The 23,255-nt window shown below is 39.0% G+C and overlaps 1 protein-coding gene across 2 annotated transcripts; it reads left to right on the top strand.

Moving 5' to 3' along the window:
• Window positions 1-3,641: 3,641 nt before the first annotated feature.
• LOC311276208 (gamma-aminobutyric acid type B receptor subunit 2) lies at window positions 3,642-15,074 on the top strand. Of its 2 annotated transcripts, XM_084385759.1 has the most exons (19): window positions 3,642-5,092; window positions 7,033-7,170; window positions 7,303-7,473; window positions 7,559-7,660; window positions 7,862-7,927; window positions 8,819-9,007; window positions 9,134-9,376; window positions 9,529-9,589; window positions 9,677-9,754; window positions 9,908-10,058; window positions 10,169-10,301; window positions 10,462-10,569; window positions 10,703-10,834; window positions 11,234-11,344; window positions 11,438-11,662; window positions 11,789-12,022; window positions 12,442-12,538; window positions 13,255-13,333; window positions 13,481-15,074. In XM_084385759.1, the coding sequence occupies exons 1-19, from the start codon at window positions 4,832-4,834 to the stop codon at window positions 13,635-13,637; spliced, it is 2,736 nt and encodes a 911-aa protein (XP_084241885.1). In that variant the 5' UTR covers window positions 3,642-4,831; the 3' UTR covers window positions 13,638-15,074. The 2 variants fall into 2 exon arrangements, with proteins under 2 accessions (XP_084241885.1, XP_084241884.1); XM_084385758.1 differs by lacking the exon at window positions 3,642-5,092 and having other exon boundaries at window positions 6,231-7,170; window positions 8,819-9,002; window positions 9,090-9,376.
• Window positions 15,075-23,255: the final 8,181 nt, after the last annotated feature.

Raw genomic sequence — 23,255 nt, 5'->3', positions numbered from 1 at the left:
ATCTACAAATGTTACAATGTGTAAGCGCTTCATTAATAAATCATTAAGAAACATTATGTAATGCTTAACGGAACATTAGTTGATATATATTTAAACAGCTACGCAATAATGCTTGTTATTGTTTAAATGACTAATGTAAATAAAATGCTAACAAATGTCATTGAACTTCAATTAATTTATTACCTTATGCAGGTTTTTCACATTTACAAGTACTGTGAATAAATTAGTGTATTTATCATTTTTAAGCACTTCACACACTGTTCATGTTAACATATTATGTATGCTCTTACAACACTCCTGTTACAAAGGACAAATGGACTTGCAATGCTTTGTCATGTCCAGTGTAGGCAGCTTTTGCGGCATGATGCGATAATGTCAAAACCCATAATCATAATGACATATTACAATCAGTTAATAGTCATGCGCTTTAACAAGTAAAGACATAACATAATGATACATTTGAAAATAATTAGCTAATGATTAATTAAAGCAGACAACTGGAAGTTGAAGTACAGGTTTGACCAATTGTGGTAATTAATACATTAATTTACACTACTTAATACTATATGCTATTTAGGAATTAATACATGATGATACATTTGATTAATAGCAATTTATATACTACTTAATCTATTTATCATATAGACTTATTAGTTGCTGATGCAGTAATCATTGATTAGTTCTTCATGAGACATACATGTGATTATTTGTGCATTAGTTAAGCATGAATAAATGCATATTAGTGGACCCGTATTGTAAAGTGTTACCGTAGCATTTTGACGTGAAGTCTAAACTGGTTATGCAATCATCCTCAATGATGAGCTCAGATATTCCTCCTAAACCATCATAGTTACGTGTCAGTTGATGGTCACCATTGACTTCCATAGTAGGAAACAAAATACTATCGAAGTCAATGGGGTCCATCAACTGTTTGGTTATGGACATTCTTCAAAATAGCAGATGAAAGAAATGCATACAAGTTAGAAACAAATTGAGGGTGAGTAAAGAATAAAATAAGCTTCATTTTTGAGTGAACTGTTCCTTTAAACAAACCACAAATTAGGCCTACACCATTGTAGTGCTGCATAAAAACACGTCTGCAGACTTTAAACCTTCCCCATTTTGTAAACAAGCAAAAAAGCAGTGTGAATCATAGGAAAGGTTTGCATCTCTCTCTTTCTCCTGTTTTTTTTTTTTTTGCTGTCCTTGTTTTTGTAGCACTGCCAAATCAAACAAAGGTTTATTTATTATGACTGTTAGACCCTTGCTCTGTCACTAGAGATTCATTGCAATTGTAGCCGCATAAAAACTACGGAGAAAAAAAAGACTGCTTTATAATTTTAGTGCTATTAAAAATCTGCATGTCTGGAAAAGTTCTAATAATTTGGTAAGTTTCTCAAAGTAAGTGTTACCTCACTTCAAAATAATAAAATCTAATCACAGTAATGATTTTTTTTTTTACTTTAGGCTCATTTGAGATTGCACAATCATTTGAACAACAGTAAGATACAGTTTTATGCCATTTTAAGTAATTATTTTGGATCCAGATTGTGTCCGATAAGAAGGTTCTGTGGAAGTTTTGTGGCCAGAATTCCACAGACAGGTTTCACCCTGTTAACAAGCCCATCGTGGTGTCTGCTAACCGTCTCCAGCTCTTTTTTCTAACTGATGATTCAAACCCCAAATCACACATGGGATTTAATGCATCATACCAGGTGATGGTGAGTCATGCGCCTAGGGGTCTCTGTGAAACAAAAGTGGCTGTTTCTAAAGTTGTGGGTGTTTATAAATCATGCAATGAAAATGATTCCCTTCACCCGACCCGACCCCTCACCTAAACCCCACCCTAACTGTGACTTGGGCAAATCAGGTAACTTGGACGAAAACGTCTCTCTGTTTATGGCCTCGCCCACTGATCTGGTAACTCCTCCTGCAGAGACCTATACTTGTTCAGGAGTGGAGTGCGTCAATGAACTGAAACTTAGTATAGGCCTATACATGCCTCAGTCACGATAAGAATTAGGATAGGCCTACCTATAGAAAGCTTGAAATGGGAAATTTCAAATATGTAATCCACATGAAACCAATGTGAGGTAGGCTACAGAGGGAATCTGCTCAAACGTAGGCTAGATGCTTATAATGTGTATGAGTGCTTCCCAATGAGCAAAGGACAAGCCATAAGAGTGAAAATCTCGCTATAGCCTACTTGATGGATTTAAATGTAAAAATTAAATTAAAATACGTTGGTGTGCGTGCAGGTCTCCTGGAACGGACACCAAAGTCTACAAAGTGTTGGAGACGATGGTGTCTGTGTCGGAGACTTTGGTGTCTATTCCGGAGACTGTGGTGTCCATGCCGGAGATGGTGGTGTCCATGCCAGTGTCCGTGCCAGAGACGGTGGTGTCCGTTTCGGAGACTTTGCTGTCTGTGCCGGTGTCCGTGCCGGAGACAATGTTGTCCGTGCCGGAGACATTGGTGTCTGTTCTGGAGACGGTGATGTCTGTGCCGGAGACGGTGGTGTCCTTTCCGGAGATGGTGGTGGTGGTGTCCTGCCATGTTTAGGAATATACTCTTGACAAGTGTAATTCAGGGAACCTGCTGGTCACTGAAAACATGTTCTGTGCTAGAGACGATGTTAAACGTGTTGACAGTTGCTCAGGTGATGGTGAAAGTCCTCTGTTCTTCCCCATGTTGGGCTATGGAAAGTAGCGAGGACTAAAGTGCAGAACAATGTTTTTTTTTTATTAATAAAAATAAAAACAAAATACAAACAAAAACCTCAAGGGGGAAAACATGAAGAAAAGAAAAAAAAAACACAGGAGGACCACAAAAGGACAAATATACGACAACAAACCAGCACAGGACTGCAAACACAGGGAGACTAAATAGGGAGCGAAAACAAAGCATGTAACGAGGGAGGACAGGTGGGGCAAATTAATCAATAATCAGGTAACAAGTTGGGCAGGGTTAGACAATCTGAAACACACGACAATCCGTGCGCTCACACCAAACATGACAAACACATGATGAGCACATGGCCAGCAAACACTATCACCAGCCATGTGCCCCAACAAAACAAGACATGAACAAGCAGCTAATGAGAACATGTTCAAACAAAACATGACAACATGAAAGCACAGCCAGTGTTAACAAGCTGCCTGCTACACAGCACAAGACAAAACACGACATGAAAGCACATGAAACAAGGCACACAGACAAGACAAAACGGGAGTGTCAGGGCTCTGTCACAAAACAAGAAATAGACTAGACAGAAGTGACAGAACCCTGACAGGATTGTTGTGAAATAAAACAAGCAATGAAAAATTTAAATAAATTAGGGCTGTCAAAAGATTAATCGCGATTAATCGCATCCAAAATAAAAGTTTGTGTTTACATAATATGTGTGTGTGTACTGTGTATAATTATTTTGTATATATCAATACACACACATGCATGTATATATTTAAGAAATATTTGCATACATATACTGTATATATTTATATATAATTTATATTATATAGAAATATTATTTTTTTATATATAAATTACACATTTTTCTTAAATATATACAAGCATGTGTGTGTATTGATATATACAAAATAATTATACACAGTACACACACATATATTATGTAAACACGAACTTTTATTTTGGATGCGATTAATCGCGATTAATCTTTTGACAGCCCTAAAATAAACATTAACTGAAATAAAAAAATATAAAAAAATATTTGTTAGTGTACCTTGATGTCCTAAAAATAACTAAAACAAACAAATAAAAACAAGTAAAACCTATATAGAAATGATTAAAAAAAAAAAAAAACCTAACAAAAATGATAAAAACACAACAAAATTACTAAAACTTTAAAAAGAAAATAGTGAAAACTAATTACAATTATGAATAAAAAAAAGTTTTATACACACCTGGGTGACCAATTAAAGTAATGTGTATGTGTATATAGTGTCTGAATTCTAAAATAATGTTGTGTTTAGAGTAATTAATGGTGTATGATAAAGTATTCATATTTATTCTTTTGATTATTGTCTTTTATTCATTATTCCTTTTTATGAATCTTATGAATCTTTTCTTTATGAATTCTAGTTATTGATAGCTATACTTACTGATATGTTTGATTATTCTCAAATGTAAGATCTTTTGTGTCTCTTCTGTGCTGCATAACATTGAGGGGCTCATTGACCTGGTGTATTTTCTATCAGAATTGATTACGTGATGTACCTTGGTATCAAAATATGTCTGTTTCCATCTCTGCAAAAATGAGATATAAGATCTGCGATATTCTCTTAAAGGTCTTAAAACCACAATTGCTTATTAAGTTATTCAGTGTGCCTTATAAGCACTATGGTGACCTAATCAGACCCGGGTAGTCTTGAATTCATCATTAAATGGTTGCAAGTACTTATCGTGCAACTTATTTACTATTACAGTTTTAATATTTACTTGATTAATTTGTTTGTCTCTATAATTTTATTTGATTTAAAAGGATATCAACATATTTGTTATCCTTATTCAAATTTGCCTGATCTATTTGCCAAGTTTTAAGAGTTTTATATCAGCCCACCTAAAGACTCAAAGACACCACTTTAGTGCAATTGGTTTTTAACTTATTGTTCACATAAAAAGGTCCAAACAGCCTGTGTAGTGGGCATTAGACCTGAGACTTGTGTGGTGGCGTTTCCTCCTCTTTCTGAGGATTTAGTGTAGCAGCAGATGTCCAAAGTCAGTCCTTATCCCTTTATCCCTGTGGATGGTTGAGAGCTAGAGAGAGACAACAGACGAGGCTTTAGAAAATGCTAAGAAGCTGCGTGAGTTCATGTTTACTGAGAGGATGGAATACTGGTGGAACTTGTTGAATGTTCTCACTTTCTGGGAACTGACTCAGGTGCCATTGTGCTATTGCCTGGTGCGACACAAGCTACCGGTTTTATGGATTCTGCCAGTCAGCGGAGATCCAGCGAGGGGCAACATTACGGCAGAGGTTCTTCCTGCTGTTGAACTAGCATTGAGTCATTTGAGCGAGCAGCCGTCTCCTCTAGGCAACTACGAGCTTCAGTTTCACCTCACAGACTCGGAGGTAATACAACATACCCGCTTCTTTTTCTCAATTGATTTTGATGGTGGAGCCAAAAGAAGCTCAGAAACTACTAAGAACTCTCAAATGTTAAAGGGATTGACTCTGACATCATAAGCTAGGCCTATTGTCGTTCCAAAATAAAACTGACTTTCTATCTATAAAGTATATATCTTTTAAATTTATAAATACCTAACAGATATATTTTGGAAAATGTCTTTGGAACAATGGGCCCTATCTTGCACCCAGCGCAATTGACTTTGTACACCGACGCATGTATCATTCCTATTTTGCACCCGCGCACAGTGGACTTTTCCCTCCACAGACGCACGTCGGTTAACTAAGAAATACACTTGTGCTCCCCGGGGCGGTTCAGTGAAAAGAGGAGGCGTGTTCCGGCTCAAACGTTCCCTGATGCTATTTTGCAGGTTTAGAAAACAATTCCGCCACTGACCAGGAAAAACCTAGCCTAGTCTAAAGTCAGTGGCGCGTTGCGCATGTTATTCAAATGCTATTTTAAGGGCGCATGCTTGGCCATAATCAATGTAGTGTGTGCACAACGCGCATGCACTTTGATTCTCTCATCTACACAGAAGCAGCAGTTTCCATTTTTGCAAATCATACATTATTACGATAGATAGATAGATAGATAGATAGATAGATAGATAGATAGCCTAGTTTATTATAAATGCATAAATCTAGCTTACACATTTACCCAAATTATCATATGCCTGTTTAAGCTAAGTTCATTTGGGTGGGTTTCTCCATCCCCAATGTAACTTCTCTGTGTTTTACGTCCCTGACGAGAACGTCGGTCTCCTCGGCTGTGAACCGCTCCTGGCGCCTGCCTGGCAAATCCGCCGTTATATTAGCAATCCGCCATAGAACAAGCGCGCCTGCTCTTAAAGGGAATGTGAGATGTCGCTCTAATTGGTTTATTTCACGTTACGCCCAAACCACACCTATGAATAATGAAGCTACTTCAGACCAACACATTTTAGATTTGCATCGGGCGCAAGAGTAATTTATTCCGCCGGTATAATAGCAACAGCGCCCAAGACCCGCCCACAAAGTTACTTGCGTTTCGCGCTTGATACTTGCGTTTCAGATCGTTAAAATAGAGCCCAATATCTTCTTTTGTGTTTCACAGAAGAAAGGAAGTCTTATAGATTTGGAATTACATGAGGGTGGGTAAATTATGACATAATTTCATGCTTGGGCAAACTCTTTAAATTCTCTCTGATAGCATTTTTACTGTATCAGTTAATTTAAAAATAAATATAGAAATTATTAATTTGTGCTACAGTTAGAGTTGGGAGTCTGTCTATAAATAATTGTTATTGTCCCGCAAACAGCCTGTGTTGCTGAAGCAAATGCCACTGTTCATAAGGATGAACTTTAAAAATGTAAGAAATTACTTGACTTAAATAAAAGTCTCTCCGTATTTTTATTTTATTTTTATTTTTGTTAATTATCTTTGCTTCTAAGATAAGGTACAGTGAAAATCACACACACTACTAATCTGCCATGATCCTTACCATAGATTACCATATATGACTGCCGTTGTATGTTGTACAATTGTGTTAGCTGGTTAAATCGTAGAAACCAAATATATTACAAACCAAATATGATTATCAGTGCATTTTTTTTGCTGCATTCCCAGCAAAAAAATAAATAAACCTTTCTTGTTATCTATAACGACATGTATACTGATACAATTGTTGCTTTAATAATGGGATAAGCAAGTTAAAGGACATCCAAATTTGTAGTGTTGTTAAAACCCATTGTACATGGTAATCACATGATACCACTAGCCTTTCCTCTGACCACTCAGTACTATAAATAAGCCTGGTTCAAATGTATATATATAAAAAAAACGACATTATATTTTGCTGATCATCTTGACTGTGTCTGTATTACACTTGCACTCTTTCTGCTTTTAGTGTGATAACGGCAAAGCACTCAAAGCATTTTTTGACACCATATTCAATGGCCCCAAACCTATCATGATCTTTGGAGGGGTGTGTTCGTCAGTGACGTCCATCCTAGCCCAATCACTGGAGGGTTTCAACCTTGTGCAGGTACTCAATCTATCTACAAATTATCTGACTGATTATCCCCACTTCCATGGCATTTGTAATGATAAACTCAAATAGGTTACTTGAGAGACGTTGGTGTTTTATTTAAATTTGTCCAATTACTTTGTTTCCCAGCTGTCATTTGAGGTAACAGCACCTTCACTGGCCAACAAAAGAAGATTTCCAAACTTCTTCCGTACTGTGCCATCAGACAGCGCAGTTAATGTGGCGCTGGTGAGGTTTCTCAGGCAGTATGGATGGAGTAGAGTTGGTACATTGACCCAGCGTGAGCAGAAGTTCATAGAGGTAATACTACTTACTAATCTGGGAAAATATGAAACATATGGGGCTTGATAGAAGGTGAACTGAAAACTCGTATTCTCCCAAAAAGGTACAGAGAGACTTAAGCAGGCATCTGGAGGTGGCTAACATCCAGCTAGCAGAGGCGGAGAGCTTCTCTGAAGTCCCCTGCGATTGTGTGAAAAAACTAAAGGTGTGTATTTGTGGGTCTGGTTTCCTCACACACATTCTGTAAATCAACTATGAACTTGTCTCAATACTTAACTGTATTGGGTGCATCACTACAGAGTTGCACGAAAGCTAAAAAGTGGTTATTTTTTATAATACACATCCACAAATCACATTCCATAATGTATATTTATCTGTAGACATTTATAAAGCTTTTTCTTTACAGGACAATGATGTGAGAATAGTGATTGCTCATTTTGATGTGAGCTTAGCTGCCAAAGTCTTCTGCTGTGTAAGTATATCCCAGCCATACATTCTTAAAAAAAGGATTCTTTATTGGCATTGATGGTTCCATGAAGAACCTTTAACATCCATGGAACGTTTCAATCACACAAAAGATTCTTTATAGTTCAGGGGGCGTATTACAGAAACTTTCTATCTTGAGTCTTAAGTTAAGATCTAATTTAGGATTTTTCACATTCACATCTTAAAATATAAAAAGTCGATTGCTAACAAGTGGCTAAATGAGACTACAGAGGTTGTTGGGGACATTCAACACAATCATGCCTAAAAGGGAAACTCATCTACACATTAGTCCGTCAAAATTTAAAGCAAGTAATTAACTGCCAAAGAAAAGAAAGCTTCTGTTAAGAAAAAATAGTCCATCATAATTTCCAATGAATCAGCCTATAGAAACAAGACAAACACTGCAACTGTAAAAGTAATACTGCAGTCCTCTGAGGTAATTTTCATTACAATTGATATGTAAGTGAGAAGCAAGATGGAAAGTTGCACTTGTATGAAGCGAGAGCAAGATACCAACAAAAGCAATGTATCCGACCTGCAGTAATACAAACCACGCTTTACTCATTACGCGTACTACTACAAGTTCTGCCCCCTACAACTCAACAGCCCATTTGCAAATGTCATCAGAGACCCATCACCTGGATTCACTAATGTCATCAATATTACCTCTCTTTTCTTGTACTTTCTTCACTTTCCTGTCTTTTTTATCTTCTCTATCACCATGTGAAGTGAAAGTAACAGTAGCAGTTGGTAACCCGTATGAGCAGATGCAGTGTTGCCATGAATGATGCCAAATATTATAGGAAATCTCTGACTGCTGAATTCCACGATTGACCAGTCAGAATTAGATTTATTAGACATAATAAATTGTGTCCAGGTTTATAATCTCAGCATGTATGGCCAAAAGTACCAGTGGATTCTGCCAGACTGGACCCAAGGCAGCTGGTGGACTAACACTGACTCCACCAACTGCACAGCTAAAAACATACTGACTGCCATAGAGGGATCCATCAGTGCAGATATCGAGACTCTTAGCTCCAGACACATCAGAGGGATCTCTGGTAGGGTATGTTTGCATTTAACTGCTATCATCATCTTTGTTTGAGGTAATGAGCAGTTGTTGTAAACAATATGACATTGTTTTATAGAGATTGTGTTGTTTGTTTTCCATATCTATACTGATTCTACTCAGACACCTCAGGAGTACGAGAAGGAGTATGATGAAAGACGATGGCTGAAGGGTCTGGGTGCAAGCAAGTTTCATGGCTTTGCTTATGATGGTACATGGGTAATTGCCAAAGTTTTAACGAGAGTCATGGAGACTGTGAGGTACAGAGAGAAATACAGCATCCATCGCAACTTTACTGTCACTGACCAAGAAGTGGGACAAATGATTCTGGAGGCCATGGACAAGATCAACTTCTTTGGTGTGACAGTGTGTACAACGTTTCAAAAATCTATCTATCTATCTATCTATCTATCTATCTATCTATCTATCTATCTATCTATCTATCTATCTATCTATCTATCTATCTATCTATCTATCTATCTATCAAAAAGTTGCATTTTTATGTTATTGTTATTCAGGGTCACATTATGTTCCAAAAAGGTGAAAGAATGGCCAGTGTGAAGTTTGCACAGTATCAAGGTACAGATCAATTTATTTTGAGGCTTCATAGCTTTCTTCACATTGTCTTTTTATTATTCTTGACAGCAGATTTTTCTTACTCCATAGATGGAAAAGCTGTCGATATTGAAAAATATAGTGCCATTACAGACGAACTAGAGTTCATCAGTCCAATCCGATTTCAAAGTAAGACTATGAAAAAGAAAATATGGAGTTTGATGTTGTGCATACAGATATTTTTATATATCTCACTTACATGCTGAAAAGTTTGTTGATGGAATTTCGGTGATGTTATAAATATCTGTCCTGAAATAAAGCACATGCATTTGTCTTCTACAGGGGATAAACCCACAAAGGACCGAACCCATGTATACCCTCAGAGGAAACGCATCAGTATATTACTTTACAGTGTTGTGGCGTTTCTAACTTTCTTAGGAATTTTTACAGCTTGCAGTCTCCTAGTCTTCAGTGTGAAATACCACAATCATTGGTAAGACATGTGTTAGGTTAATGCTCATGAATGTGTATTTATCCATTCATTCAACAGCACTAAAAGCATTTCTTTGAAACTATGGTATTCTATTCTTTTGTCTTTCACAGGGCCATTAGCATGTCAACACCTTTTATGAACACTTTAATCATTCTTGGCGCTGTGTTGTCTTATTCCTCCATCTTCTTCATAGGATTGGATGGGTCTTATGTTTCTGATAGAGTTTTTGAAGTTTCTTGCTCTGTAAGTCCTCATGCCATCAGAATATTGTTACAGTTGTTTTTTGGTTAGCACTTTTTATGAAGACATAATTAGAAGACATAATAATGAGATCTGCTGTGGGTTTATATGTGTCTAAATACAAAATATTCTGCATAATAATGATCTGTGGCATTATTCACAGGTACAAATATCATGTCTATCTATTGGATGTACAGCATCGTTTGGGGCCATGTTTGTGAAAACTTGGAAAATTCATTCATTCTTCAAAAACCACAGCATGGAAAAAAAGGTAAGAAAGATTTACAGTTTGTACTTACTATATAAAAATAATGGCTATATATTGTTTGAAAATAATTTATTTCAATTATTAAGGGTTACAGTGTGTTCCTCCTGTCAGTCTTTAATTACTTTTTTTTTATTAGCTACCCCAGCCCACAAAGGACTATGGGCTAGTTCTCCTGGTTATGTTGCTTTTGTCGATTGACCTGAGTTTATTAATTTGTCTGCAAATTTTGGATCCTTTGAGGAGAACAGTGAAGGAGTATCGTACAGAGGTGAGCACTAAGCAGAACCTAATATTCCAAACCTGCCAAGAACATTTGGACATACTTAAAGCCGGCATGAAATGGAAGTTGCGATAGTCTTTCTTTGTCCCGCCAAAAGGTGGAGAAGTTGTTTTGATTAAAGTTATAAAAAATAATGATGTGCACGGATAAATCATTTCTAATAAATATTGCAATATTCCGTAAAATAATATTTCATTGTCACTTTAAAGCAATACAAGCTTTCTCAAAGAAATAGTTCACCCAAAAATGAAAATCTATCATCATTAAATCCATATGACATCTTTCTTTTTTTGGAACACAAAATGGGAAGAGACTGCATCTGTTATCATGTTCTTTTTTGACCTTTACATTTTCATGCTTATCAGTCTTTTTCTCTTTTTGTTTTAGGCTGACCCTCATGGGCAAGATTTTTTCATTCAGCCCTTTTCAGAGCGATGTGAAAACACAAACATGGGTTTTTGGATGGCTGCATTCTATGTTTATAAGGGGATACTCCTGGTATGAGATTAGATTAAAAACATGTCATACAGTGATTCCTTAGATAGCAATAATGAAACATGACAAAAGAACATGTCTCTGTCTCCTATCCAGCTGAGTACCTGTTTCCTGGCCTGGACCACACGACACATGAACATCCCTGCCATAAATGACAGCAGGGGTATCCGATGCAGTGTCTTTGTGTCAGTCCCAGTGATTCTGATTGGTACATGTGCATCCATGCTGTGGCAGGATCAGCCAAATGTGCAGTTCTGCATTGTGACCCTTGTGATCATCACATGCTGCTGCAGCACTCTGTGTATGGTGTTTCTACCAAAGGTATGAGATGCATATTAGCTGCAATTCTCATTTTTAATCATTTATATGATTTTTATTTTATCAATTGTCATTTGTCACATTGTTTTGAACTCCAGCCGATAGCTGATACCCATATATATTTTACAGATTATCAACATAAGGATGGGTCCTGATCCTGCATTCTTGTCAAGGCGGTTCCACCTCACGCAGTGGCATAGCGAATTACAAAAGGAGAGTGGACAAGACAATGATGTTAGGAACATCATGGAGCAGGACGACACAGGAGCATCTGACTTTGTGACTGACGTGACGCAGAACATCTCGCTAAGCCTGGACATTCTACTGTCAGAAAACCTAAACCTCAGACGGCACATTAATGAAGTGAGAAGCTTTCAGCATTTACATTTATTTACTTTGCAGATTGCTTTATAACCATGAAGAGAAGGAAAAATCAGTGAGTATTAAATGTCAATCCAACCAAACAAACTTGAATAAGTATCCAAAAGAGGTCAAATTAGACAAACCAGTCAAACATCTAATAATAATAAGCAAAATAATTAGAATTACTCACAGTTTTACCTCTGGTGGTCACAGTGACTTACAAGAACTCGCATATAGTGCATTGTTACAGTTTTGCTCCAGAAAGCAATAACACAATCAAGAAAGGATGACAAACCCAGGAGGTTCACAAGTACAACTTAGTGTTAAGACATGTTCAGTCAGAAGTTTTGGGATGGATGAAGTGCCTTTAGATTCATTTGTATGTTATTTTTGTTTGAATTTATTGTGATTTCCTACAGCTGGATGCTGAGCTGGAGGATTTGACCAGGCAACTAAATGAACCGAGTCCTTGCGTTATGGAGAATGTCATCGTCAGAAGTTTTGTGCACAAAGCAGGTAAGTTATAGAAGAAGGTATTGAGTGAGCGCACCTGTGTGCAGATGCAGCAAACACAGTCTTTATGGACTGATGGTTTAAAGGGATAGTTCAACCCAAAAGGAAAATTCAGATTTTCTTATCATTTACTCACCCTCAAGTTGTTCCAAACCTGTTTGAATTTCTTCATTCTACTGAATGCAAAATAACCCCATTGACTTTCATAGTATGAAAAAAAAAAAAAAAATCTATGGAAGTCAATGGGGCCCATTAATTGTTTGGTCATGGACATTCTTCAAAATATCTTCTTTTGTGTTCAGCAGAAGAAAGAAATTCATACAGCAACTTTTGACAGAATTAAAAATTTTGGGTGAATTACCACTTTAAGGCACACAACTGTGTGTGCAGTTGGTGTCCCATGATTTTTAAAAAGTATTAAGAAGTTATTAACTATTATCTAACAAAAAAATTAACCTGCATGAAAAGAAGTTGATTTTAATCACATAAAATATCTTCTACTATCTGTGTTCACTGTATCATCAAACTTAAGTTATTATTTAAAGATTTTTGTATTTTTGTTCCCATTTTGTGAATTCTTAGGGATTTAGCATCATTCAGCGCATTGCTTTGAACTCCAGCTGATAGTTGATACCCAGTGGCTCTGTAAAGGGATTCCATTTCTTTTTATAAAAGTTTGCCTTTTATGAAAATATCTCAATGTTATTATGTCTTTTTAGTCAAGGAGAAATGTCTGACTCTCCCCGAAAGCTCCAAACGCAACAGGAATCTGCTGGAAGACATCAACTCCCCTGAACAGTGGGTTTCATGTCTCTATCAATCCTTTAAAAGTAAACTGGAATTTGAATGCAATGTTCTGCAATATCCTTACGTTTAAAAAAAAAAAAAAAAAAATGTCCAGAAAATTCCAGATCACTTCATTTAATGGATGTGTTGCTTCCACAGCATTCAGCGCAGGCTCTCTCTGCAGTTACCCATTCTGCACCTTGCCTACCTACCCTCAATTGGAGGAGTGGACTCTAGTCCTCTAAATAGCCCTTCTGACAGCCCTCAGCATACACTGATGCCGAGGACATATGGAGTGTTGGTGACAGGACTGTGATTTACCCATAAACGCTTGCATGAACAGTAGGTTCATATTTTGTACACAGACATGGAGACAAAAATGCATGCATTGATAATGTAAGCATATTTCAAAATATATATTGTATATATGTAGTACATCTACCTGTGACGTAACTCAAATTTAAAGGGGTCATATAATGGTACATGCACTTTTACAAGTTGATTGCACTGAAATGTCTGTTGGCAGTGCCTGTACACAACCATCCGATCATGATAAAAATCCATCCAGTGGTTTTGTTTTAATCTCCTTATATGTTTGACCATCTCTGAAATCAAGCCGATATTGTGACGTCATAAGATCGTACGCCCCTCCCGCTATTGTGATTGACAGCCGTGTTTCAACACAAGACCTGCCCTGAGCAAGCTGTGACAGCCGTCGTCATAGTAGTCCGCCATTGTTGATATGCTGGAGTAGAATGGCGTCTAAGCGATTGTGGTGTTCTGTTCTTAGATGTAATAAGGAACACAGCAGTCATTTGGATGTTCCTAAATCCGAGCCGTTGAAGAAGCAGTGGCTGAGTTTTGTTTTTAAAGATATGCCCAAAGGATTGACGCGGGGATTCCCTCACGGGGATTCCCCACGATCGTCTGTGCTTTCATGTTTGCGCGAATCATTTCACACCAGACAGCTTCACAAACGAGAAAAAACGGATCGGTACCAACGTGTTCCTGCTGAACCTCCAGAAGATGTGAGTGTAATGTTTTATTAACCTTTATATTAGTATTTATATTAATCTTTGCGAAATTTGCAAACCTTGCTGCAGGCTTCACGATGAATGCGTCTAAGGTTTACACTCAGGGTACATTACTGCATGTTTTCTATGTACGACGTTCTCAATATAATTCATAATCCCACGTTTATAACGAATAACACGTGGTTATTGTGTTAGATACGGTCAGAGAATGTCTAATACGGTGTACCCACAGAACAGAGGGGCGGGGTGAGCAAAGCTCATTATCATTTAAAGACACATGCACTGAAACGGCGTGCTGAAAACAGAGCTGTTTTTGACCAGGTAAAATTAGTGTTTTCTTACAATACTAATGAGAATTTTTAATTAAAGTATATTACAAACTTTTAATTTAGACCCTAAAGAATCATATTAGCTTGTACAAAAATGGCATTATATGACCCCTTTAAATGTTAAATATTTAAAAAAGTGGATTATTTTTAAGTTTACAAATAAGCTGCTACTAAATGACTATTATATTTTAAGAACAGAATAGACATACAGTAATTGGTTCAGAGAAGATATGATGATACAGGCTATTTAAAAGAAAACATAATGATCACAATTAGCAACTGCAGGAAATGTTGTTCCATTTGATTGCTGTTTAGGGAGTAGCCATTGTTTCTACAACTAAAGTTAAAAAATGTTCCACTAAAAATCAACAAACCAATGTTTTGAATAAATATATGAAACCGTAGATATTTTTGTGTGTATTTCTGCAAACAAAACAACAAAAGACATATGTACAAAGATTAAATATCACATTGTAACCTCACATAGCTTAAATATAACATGGTATGCCAAGACGATGGCATCCACTCTCAGCCAACCTCTGCCAGTCACGGATAGCAGATACCTTCCCATCGTCCATCTTGATGCCGTTCTTGCTAATCTCATAACCAAATAGCTTGACAGAAGATTGATGGAAGAGACACTTTTCTGCCTTCAGAAACAGGTGAAATTCATGTAAGCGTTGGAGGAGCGATGTTCGGCTATTGTCCGAAAGTACACCATGATGTCATCGATGTAGACTACAAACCCGTGGAGGTACTCCTGGAGCACCTAGTGCATGAAATCCTGGAATAAGGAGGGGGCGATGACCAGGCCATACAGCATCACGCAGTACTCATAGTGGCCAGTAGGGGTCACAAAACCGGTCTTCCACTCGTCCCCCTCATGTATCAAGATGAGGTTATAAGCACTCCGGAGGTCCAGATTAGTAAAAATGGAGGCACCACAGAGTTGTTCCAGATCTGCTGGGACGAGGGGAAGTGGATAACAGAATTTTGCTGTGATTTTGTTAAGGGCCTGGTATTCGATGCAAGGCCTCAAGCCTCTGTCCTTCTTAGCCACAAAAAAAGAAACTTGAGGCAGCAGGAGAAGTAGATGGTCAGATGTATCCTTGATCGAGGGCCTCCTGAATGTACTCCTCCATGATCTTCTGTTCACTGGCTCACCCAGTATGATGTCAATGGCGCAGTCCCATGCCAGGTCTCTGTGGTGGTAACTGGGGTGTAACACTCAGGAATGTCTATAGACTGCTGTTCAACCAGGCTTTCAATGGAAGTGGAATTCAAAGGAATGGACTTGACTGGTGGAGACATGTTCAGAGGTAGGTCCGGAAAGCAGGATTGACTATGGGACTGGCGACGTCCATCGGTGAAGAAGCGGAGGTGGAAGCAGCAACGTGGTGTGGGGGTGCTTGGTGAGTGCTCTTCTTAGCGCATGAATGATCTCCTGAAATGGGTCTGGTTGAATGGTTATATCAAATGGATTAATCAGTCTCTTATCTTTGCAAGTGGATTTGGAAATTGTGATGGCTGGATCCAGGATGATGAAAGTACACACACCTCAGTTGCTACTGGTAGGGGAGATCCAAGATGAGTGACTGTGAATGTTGCCCTGGGAATGTGACGATAAGAGTGATGTTGGAGTAAAGGTGGAGCCTGGTGAGTCTTTGGCAGGTGCATTATAGCTACAATTGCCAACAAATATGTTCACAAGTTCACAAATTCAAACTTACAAATAATCAGATTGAGCAAAGAGTATGCGTTCTTGGCGTGGTGTCCGAGGGAGGGCCCAAATTTGGAGTTTGGAATTTGGCCCAAACCCGGAGTACTCCTCCCTTATACCTGGCGTGGATAGGTACCAGCTGAAAGTATAGACCTCCTCAAATGCTGACTGGGTAGATAATTTAAACATGTTCCTCCTAAACTTTGTAAATAAAAAACACCATTTTATGAGATTAATGCTTTAGCTCAAAACTCACTTTAAAGCACAGTGAGTGTTTGTAATAGTTAGTGTAAGGCCCGTGAAATTGGTCCAATGGAGGTTTTCCAATAACACAGGGAAGGTCTCACGTGCTCTGTCCTTTCCTCATGCGAAGTATTGGTGGTTAAATTTGTAATACATTAATCATATGTATTTACTCGTTAATTCATCTGACTCCATAAAGAAAAAGGTTTTAATAATATCTGTGCCTCACTAAAAGTGAGCAAGTGTTTGACTATTCCTTTTAACCATTAAATGAACGATGTCAAGATCAGTTAGAATAATCACATGTAAGGATTTATTATGTCAGGTAAATGTATCATGCCAATTTCATAATCAATTCAAAGATAATCGATACAAAACATCAAATGCTCTGGAATAGAGAGAAGATGCAAACCCAACTTTAAGAAATACGTGAGGCTGAGAGATCTATCTCTCTCAGCCTCACGGACCGATCTGAAGTACAGAAAAGGCCCCGATCTGCCTGCTGTACTCCATTAAATAGCCAGACCTCTTTCACATGTAAACATGTGCTAACAATAGTAAATTTGCATTCTGAGGTACACTGTACCTCTTGGGGGGGTGTGACCATTTGCTTGAGAGATCAACCCCTCCTTGTATGCTAGTTATCCATAAACCTTCAAAAACCTTATTACCTTGTGTTTTACTTATTCTGAGATGAGAGAATTGTACCAGTCGCACTGTGACATTTTAAACGATACCAAACATGAATATACTCTGTCATAATCATTCACATTAAACTGTACATTTTCTTGGGTGAAATCAGGTAGTCACCTGAGCATGAGAGAGAGGGGGTGAGGGGAGAGGGAAGGAGATGCAGATTAGATGACTCGGGGGTGAGACTTTCGTCTCGATGGTGCATGAGAGCCAGTTCAAATGCTAATCTCCAGAGAGGTCCTTTTGTTCTCTCAGGGCCTGGTCACCCCCAAAACAGACCGTCTGGAATTTCCTAATTTATCAATTCTTACATTAGTTTAGTTGATAAAGTTTTAAATATGGATATTTTCCTTACACGAATGCATCGCTTCACTTCAGAAGGCCTTTATTAACCCCCTGGAGCCGTTTCGAGCACTTTTATCATGGATGGACAGGATTTGATGGACTTCCAAAAAAATATACCCATTGACTTCCATTATAAAGCTTGGAAGAGCCAGGACATTTTTTAATATAACTCTGATTGTATTCGGCTGAAAGAATAATGTCATATACACCTAGGATGGCTTCAGGGTGAGTAAATCATGGGCTAATTTCCATTTTTGGGTGAACTATCCCTTTAAGGTCGACTCCAACCAAAACCAGGTGGTCAATGTGCACTTAATGCTTATGTTTCACCCTATAACCTCACATACCTTAAAATGTAGCAATAAGTGACAGAAATCAGTCACAATGTGTATTTTTTTATTTACCGAACTTACAAAACAGTACACAAGCCAAAAGCATGTAAAATAACAATAAGTAGATGTGAGCAGCATATTGTACCATGTGACAGGGCACTGAATGACAGGATGTGGTTTCTTATCACGTTAAGACTTCTGAAAAACAAATGTAATTTGTGGTGTGGTTGGATGAGCTGCAAACATTTTTTTCCATTTTCTTTGTTACGTTTTAAATGTGAGGTTTGTGAACATTAAATGTGAACATTAAACATTACATAAATTTTTTTTGCAAGATCTGAATTTTTTTTTTTTGTCTTTATTTATTGCTGTTCTGATGCAACTCTGATTTCATCCTTTATTAATGATGATCGTTCAGGAGGGGGTGTTGAACGTTGACTAGGATCCACCATTTCCACTTGTTCAGCTTCTTCGGTTCCTGCTGGTTGGCGGCACCTCATATATCCAAATACAAACAAAGGCACAGAGCTCAGACCCAGCATGCACAGTGCCACCATCTGAAGTGAAAATGTGTGTTATACCATTTGAAGCATATGACAATATTTGTAAAATATCTACAAATAATATACAAAATTCATCTTCATCCACATCATACAGAATTGAATCACCCAATGATTCCCTCACCTGAGAAGTATTTCGAAAGCGAAAAAATTTAATTTGCTTTTCAGTGATGTTGTCAGGATTGATGAAAGGCTGGCACCATGTTGTTGAAGCGGATATATCGGTGTGAACCGTAAGTCCTTCCCATGAGGTTTGTGCACAGGCAAAGTATTGTCCATCAAAGAACAGCAGCATGATCCAAACAGCAGCTGGAATGATGCAGGTTACGATAGAGAGCAGATACTTTGTGTTGCATTGTGGGCTTTGAATATAAAACATGAGTGCACTCGAAAACAGAGCAGGAATCACAAAATAAGCAACAGAAAACAGCAGGTTCATCTCTGGAGCACAAGGACATGCAAAATCCATCTCCACGAGTTTCTCAAGTCCCACCATTAAAAAGCCAATAATTGCATTTGAATAAAAAGCACTCTTCTTCAGCTGTTTTTTCAGGGCTGCTACCCATTGCTTGGTCATTATCTGTGTTGTTGGTCGGGAGGTGTACCGACTAAAACTGAAAGTGACTGCTGGCTGACTTTTGAAATTCACATCCTTTCACATCTTCTTGTGTCACAGAGTAAGATTGTGGTTGCGATTGAGAGGGTAAGAACCTCTGTAAGAGACTGCACTAGTCACTGTCAGGGTGTGGTGTAGGTTGAAGACGATGTAGGCAGAAAGCTCCAATGCAAAGTTTTACTTACAAATATAACAGGTTACAAACAGGCAGGTTGGATACACTCACACCAAATACAACGTGACTCAGACATAACTATGACTATACGTTAGAACAGACAAAGACTGACCAGAGGGAACTAAATACAGACACTGATGAACATAAACCAGGTGACACAGATGAACACTAATTAACAGAACACAGGTGATGAAGGTGATTGACAAGACACAGGTGATGAAGATGAACTAATGATAACAGAAGACAAGTCCAAAAAAAAAAAAAAAAAAAAAAAAAACTAAACAGAACACAACAGTGACATTACTCCCCCCTCCCGGTAGGCGCGACCTCGCGCCGCAGAAGGACCAAGGCGGAGCAGGTGGCCAGGGCGGAGCAGGCAGTGCAGGCGGCCAGGGCGGAGCCGACGGAGGGAGGAGCCATGGTGGAGGCAGGGCAGACGACTCCAGGGGTCCGACTGACGGAGGCGAGGCAGGTGGTTGAGGAGACCAGGTTGGAGTCGTAGAGCAGACGAGACGGGGCGATGCTGAGGGACTGGGAGGACATGGCGACGTCAACGGCTCCGGCGACCGAGGCTCAGGCGGGGATCCAGAAGACCACGGCGGAGCCTGAGTGACCGAGGATCAAGGTGAAGACGGAAGGAGTGAGGAGCCCAACAGAGCTAGAGAGATGTATGGACGAGGCGAAGCCAGAGGAAAGGAATCCCGAGGTGAGGGCAGGGCGAGGAATGACCAAGGCAAAACCGGGGGGACGAGGGAGCCAGGTGGAGCTGGTGGGCTGATGGGCCATGGTGGAAGTGAGGGAGGTAAGAGCCATGGTGGAGGTAATGTACTGACAGGCTGAAGCAGAGTCCAAGTAGAGGAGGTTGGAGACGGAGACCGGGGATCCACCGACCCTGGTGGAGTTGGTGGAAGGCAGACCCATGGCGACTCCACCTCCTCAAAGGTGGATAGAGGAGCAGAGGGGCTGACAGGCAGTGGAGGAGGAAAGGTAGAGAGGAGGCAGATGGGAGGAGGTGGGAGAGGGAGGCTGGGTGGGAGTTCAGGCTCTGGGGTGGTGACAGGCTCAGGGCTGGGCGGAACCAGCGGCAAAAAAGTATCTGGGCTGGACGGGACCAGCAGTGAAGAAGGCTCTGGGCTGGGCGGAACCAGCAGTGAAATAGTCTCTGGGCTGGACAGGACCAGCAGCAAAAGTCTCTGGGCTGGACAGAACCAGCAGTGAAGGCTCTGGGCTGGGCAGAACCAGCTGTGAAATAGTCTCTGGGCTGGACAGGACCAGCGGAAAAAGAGTCTCTGGGCTGGACGGAACCAGCAGTGAAGAAGGCTCTGGGCTGGGCGGAACCAGAGGCGAAGGGAGCTCTGTGCTGGACGGGACCAGCGGCGAAGGGAGCTCTGGGCTGGACGGGACCAGCAGCGAAGGGAGCTCTGGGCTGGACGGGACCAGCGGCGAAGGGAGCTCTGGGCTGGACGGGAGCTACCCACAGAGCTCCCTTCGCCGCTGGTCCCGTCCAGCGGCAAAGGGAGCTATGTGGGTATGCCGTTAACAGTCTCTAGCTCGGCGGGCATGACGTGAACAGTCTCTGGCTTGGCGGGCGTGACGTGAACAGTCTCTGGATCGGCAGGACTGACGTGAAGTGCAGGCTCAAAAATAAATAAAAAATAAAATAACAGCCCCCCTGTTGACATAAAAGCAGACATAAAAAAAATGACATAAAAGCAGATTCATTCATTCATTCATTCATTCAGCGCTGTTGCTGCTGCGGTGTGTCACGTGACAAGCAATGACGCGTCACCAGTTCAAAACTGAGTCCCAAAAGTCCGTGTAAGAAGCATAACACGTACAGACTCCATGATTCGCTCTTTTGTTGTTCTGTTTTCTTTCAGGATCAAAAATACAACAAATGAAAGCGTTTATCTGTATTTCCGACTGATGAGAACTATGCATATACATTCATAAATCAGTCAATTTTGTATTTTATTATGAGATGTTTTATTCTAATGTGATCAGTGACTCAAGCACTGATGGACCAAAGAGCGCGTATTTTGACATTTGCAGTAAAAACTTGAAATATAAATTCTCAGAAAATGCATTTAATACCAATATATTGAAACGTCTGTTTATATACTCCATTAATAAAGGAGTCCAGACATTGGAAAAATATCAGTCCACATGCGTTTTATATTTAATATGCGGGAAATAGACATGCATGCGGGAAATAGACATGCATGCATGCGTGACACAAAAAATCTTTAACTTTTAGCAAGCAAAATATTTTTTAGTAATTCTGTCAATTACATTAAGGTTATTACATTGTCTGCTATATATTTGCTTCTTATTTATTAAATACGGGCAATTGATTGATAAAACATTGATCAAAATTAAGATACAATTTATACAAAATGAAAATCTTTTAAAAAGAGTTTTCTATAAAACAAAACTTAATGAAGTCGTCAAAATCATGTTTTACCAAAAACAGCACCGGTGCTAGGAGGGCGCCAGCGCCTCTGCCTTTCAGCGCCTCTGCCTCGCGAGTGGATGATAGCCCTGAAGACGCCTAGCAATGATATACCTTTAGTGGTAGTATACCTTTAGTTAAGTTATACCTTAAGAGTCTTTGTAGCGCGCTAATGTTATCGGAAAATGCAGCCCAGGTATGATGCGTATGATGCGTAATGGAGATTCCAAAGCGCTCTTCTTTGGTCGGAACCATGGAGAGCGATCGCGGTTAGGTCTGTCCTATGCAGTGATTGGATAACGTTTTTTTATATATTTTTTTATTTTTAACGTTTTTAATTGAAGGCCCACCCACAATTGGTCTTGCCCATCCAAAACTGGAATCCTGGCGCTGTGCCTGGGCCACACTAAGCTGTGCGTAACGCCCACAGACGTGAAGTGAACGAGACAGAGGCTGTCCGGTACTGTCTGAAATGGTTAACTCTGTGGCGATGCATGTGCAAAACAGATTTAACTAATCATAAAGTCAATCAGGATACATAACACAGACCTACACTGATGAACATAAACCAGGTGACACAGATGAACACTAATTAACAGAACACAGGTGATAAAGGTGATTGACAAGACACAGGTGATGAAGATGAACTAATGATAACAGAGAAGACAAGTCCGATGAAAAAACAAACTAAACAGAACACAACAGTCACTTTGATGGCACTTAGATAAAATATGAATATAAATAAAAGCACTTAATATAAATTAGTGCCATAATACTACAATTTGAATGATTACTGTGACATGAAACATTATATGTAATATGATCTTACATATAAAAGGCCTTGTTAAAAATATACAATAAACATAGCACAAAAAATAGTTATATTGGTTACTTATGATTTGCACCTCTCTTTCATTATGTTTGCCTTGTATTTAAACTCCCTGTTATGTTCTGTCCCTTGTCCGTTCTTGTTTATGATTTATGCGATTCTCAAATGTTGTTGAGTATTTTTCATCGGTAATAAAGAGTTTTCGTGTTATCTCCTTTGTTATTGTGAGCTTTAGCCTACTACTTCACGTCACATATTTAAAACAGTTATTTATTCATTAATAAACTGTAATATAGTGTTGGATGTGTTTTGCTTTAAGTTCGAGAAGTCACGTGTTCAAGAATTGCCCTAATTTTGCCCTGTCTCTCAGTTGATATAATTTAGAAACATGTTTTTTATTTTTATTTTTTGCCCTTTCTTTGAAATGGAAAAACATTCTCAGACTAGAGATCGTTTCTCAGATCTAATGATTTAATATCTGAGTATGTCACCCAAAGTGAATGTAATTCAAAAACAAAGTAAACATGTCCTTGCTGTAAATGACAGGAAGTGGTTTGTTACTCTACATGCCAGCTAAAGGTAGGCTGAAAGATGCAATATGACACA

This window comes from Rutilus rutilus (genome assembly GCF_951802725.1).
Source record: "Rutilus rutilus genome assembly, chromosome: 17".
Lineage (NCBI taxonomy): Eukaryota > Metazoa > Chordata > Actinopteri > Cypriniformes > Leuciscidae > Rutilus > Rutilus rutilus.
This window is presented reverse-complemented; position numbering and strand designations above follow the sequence as displayed.

Bases quoted from the DNA above. Each gene is read 5' to 3' on its own strand.
- LOC311276208 (XM_084385759.1), top strand. From the start codon at position 4,832: ATGTTTACTGAGAGGATGGAATACTGGTGGAACTTGTTGAATGTTCTC. The intron at 7,171-7,302 runs GTACTCAATCTA...TTTGTTTCCCAG, and splicing joins AGGGTTTCAACCTTGTGCAG to CTGTCATTTGAGGTAACAGC. The intron at 10,835-11,233 runs GTGAGCACTAAG...TTTTTGTTTTAG, and splicing joins TGAAGGAGTATCGTACAGAG to GCTGACCCTCATGGGCAAGA.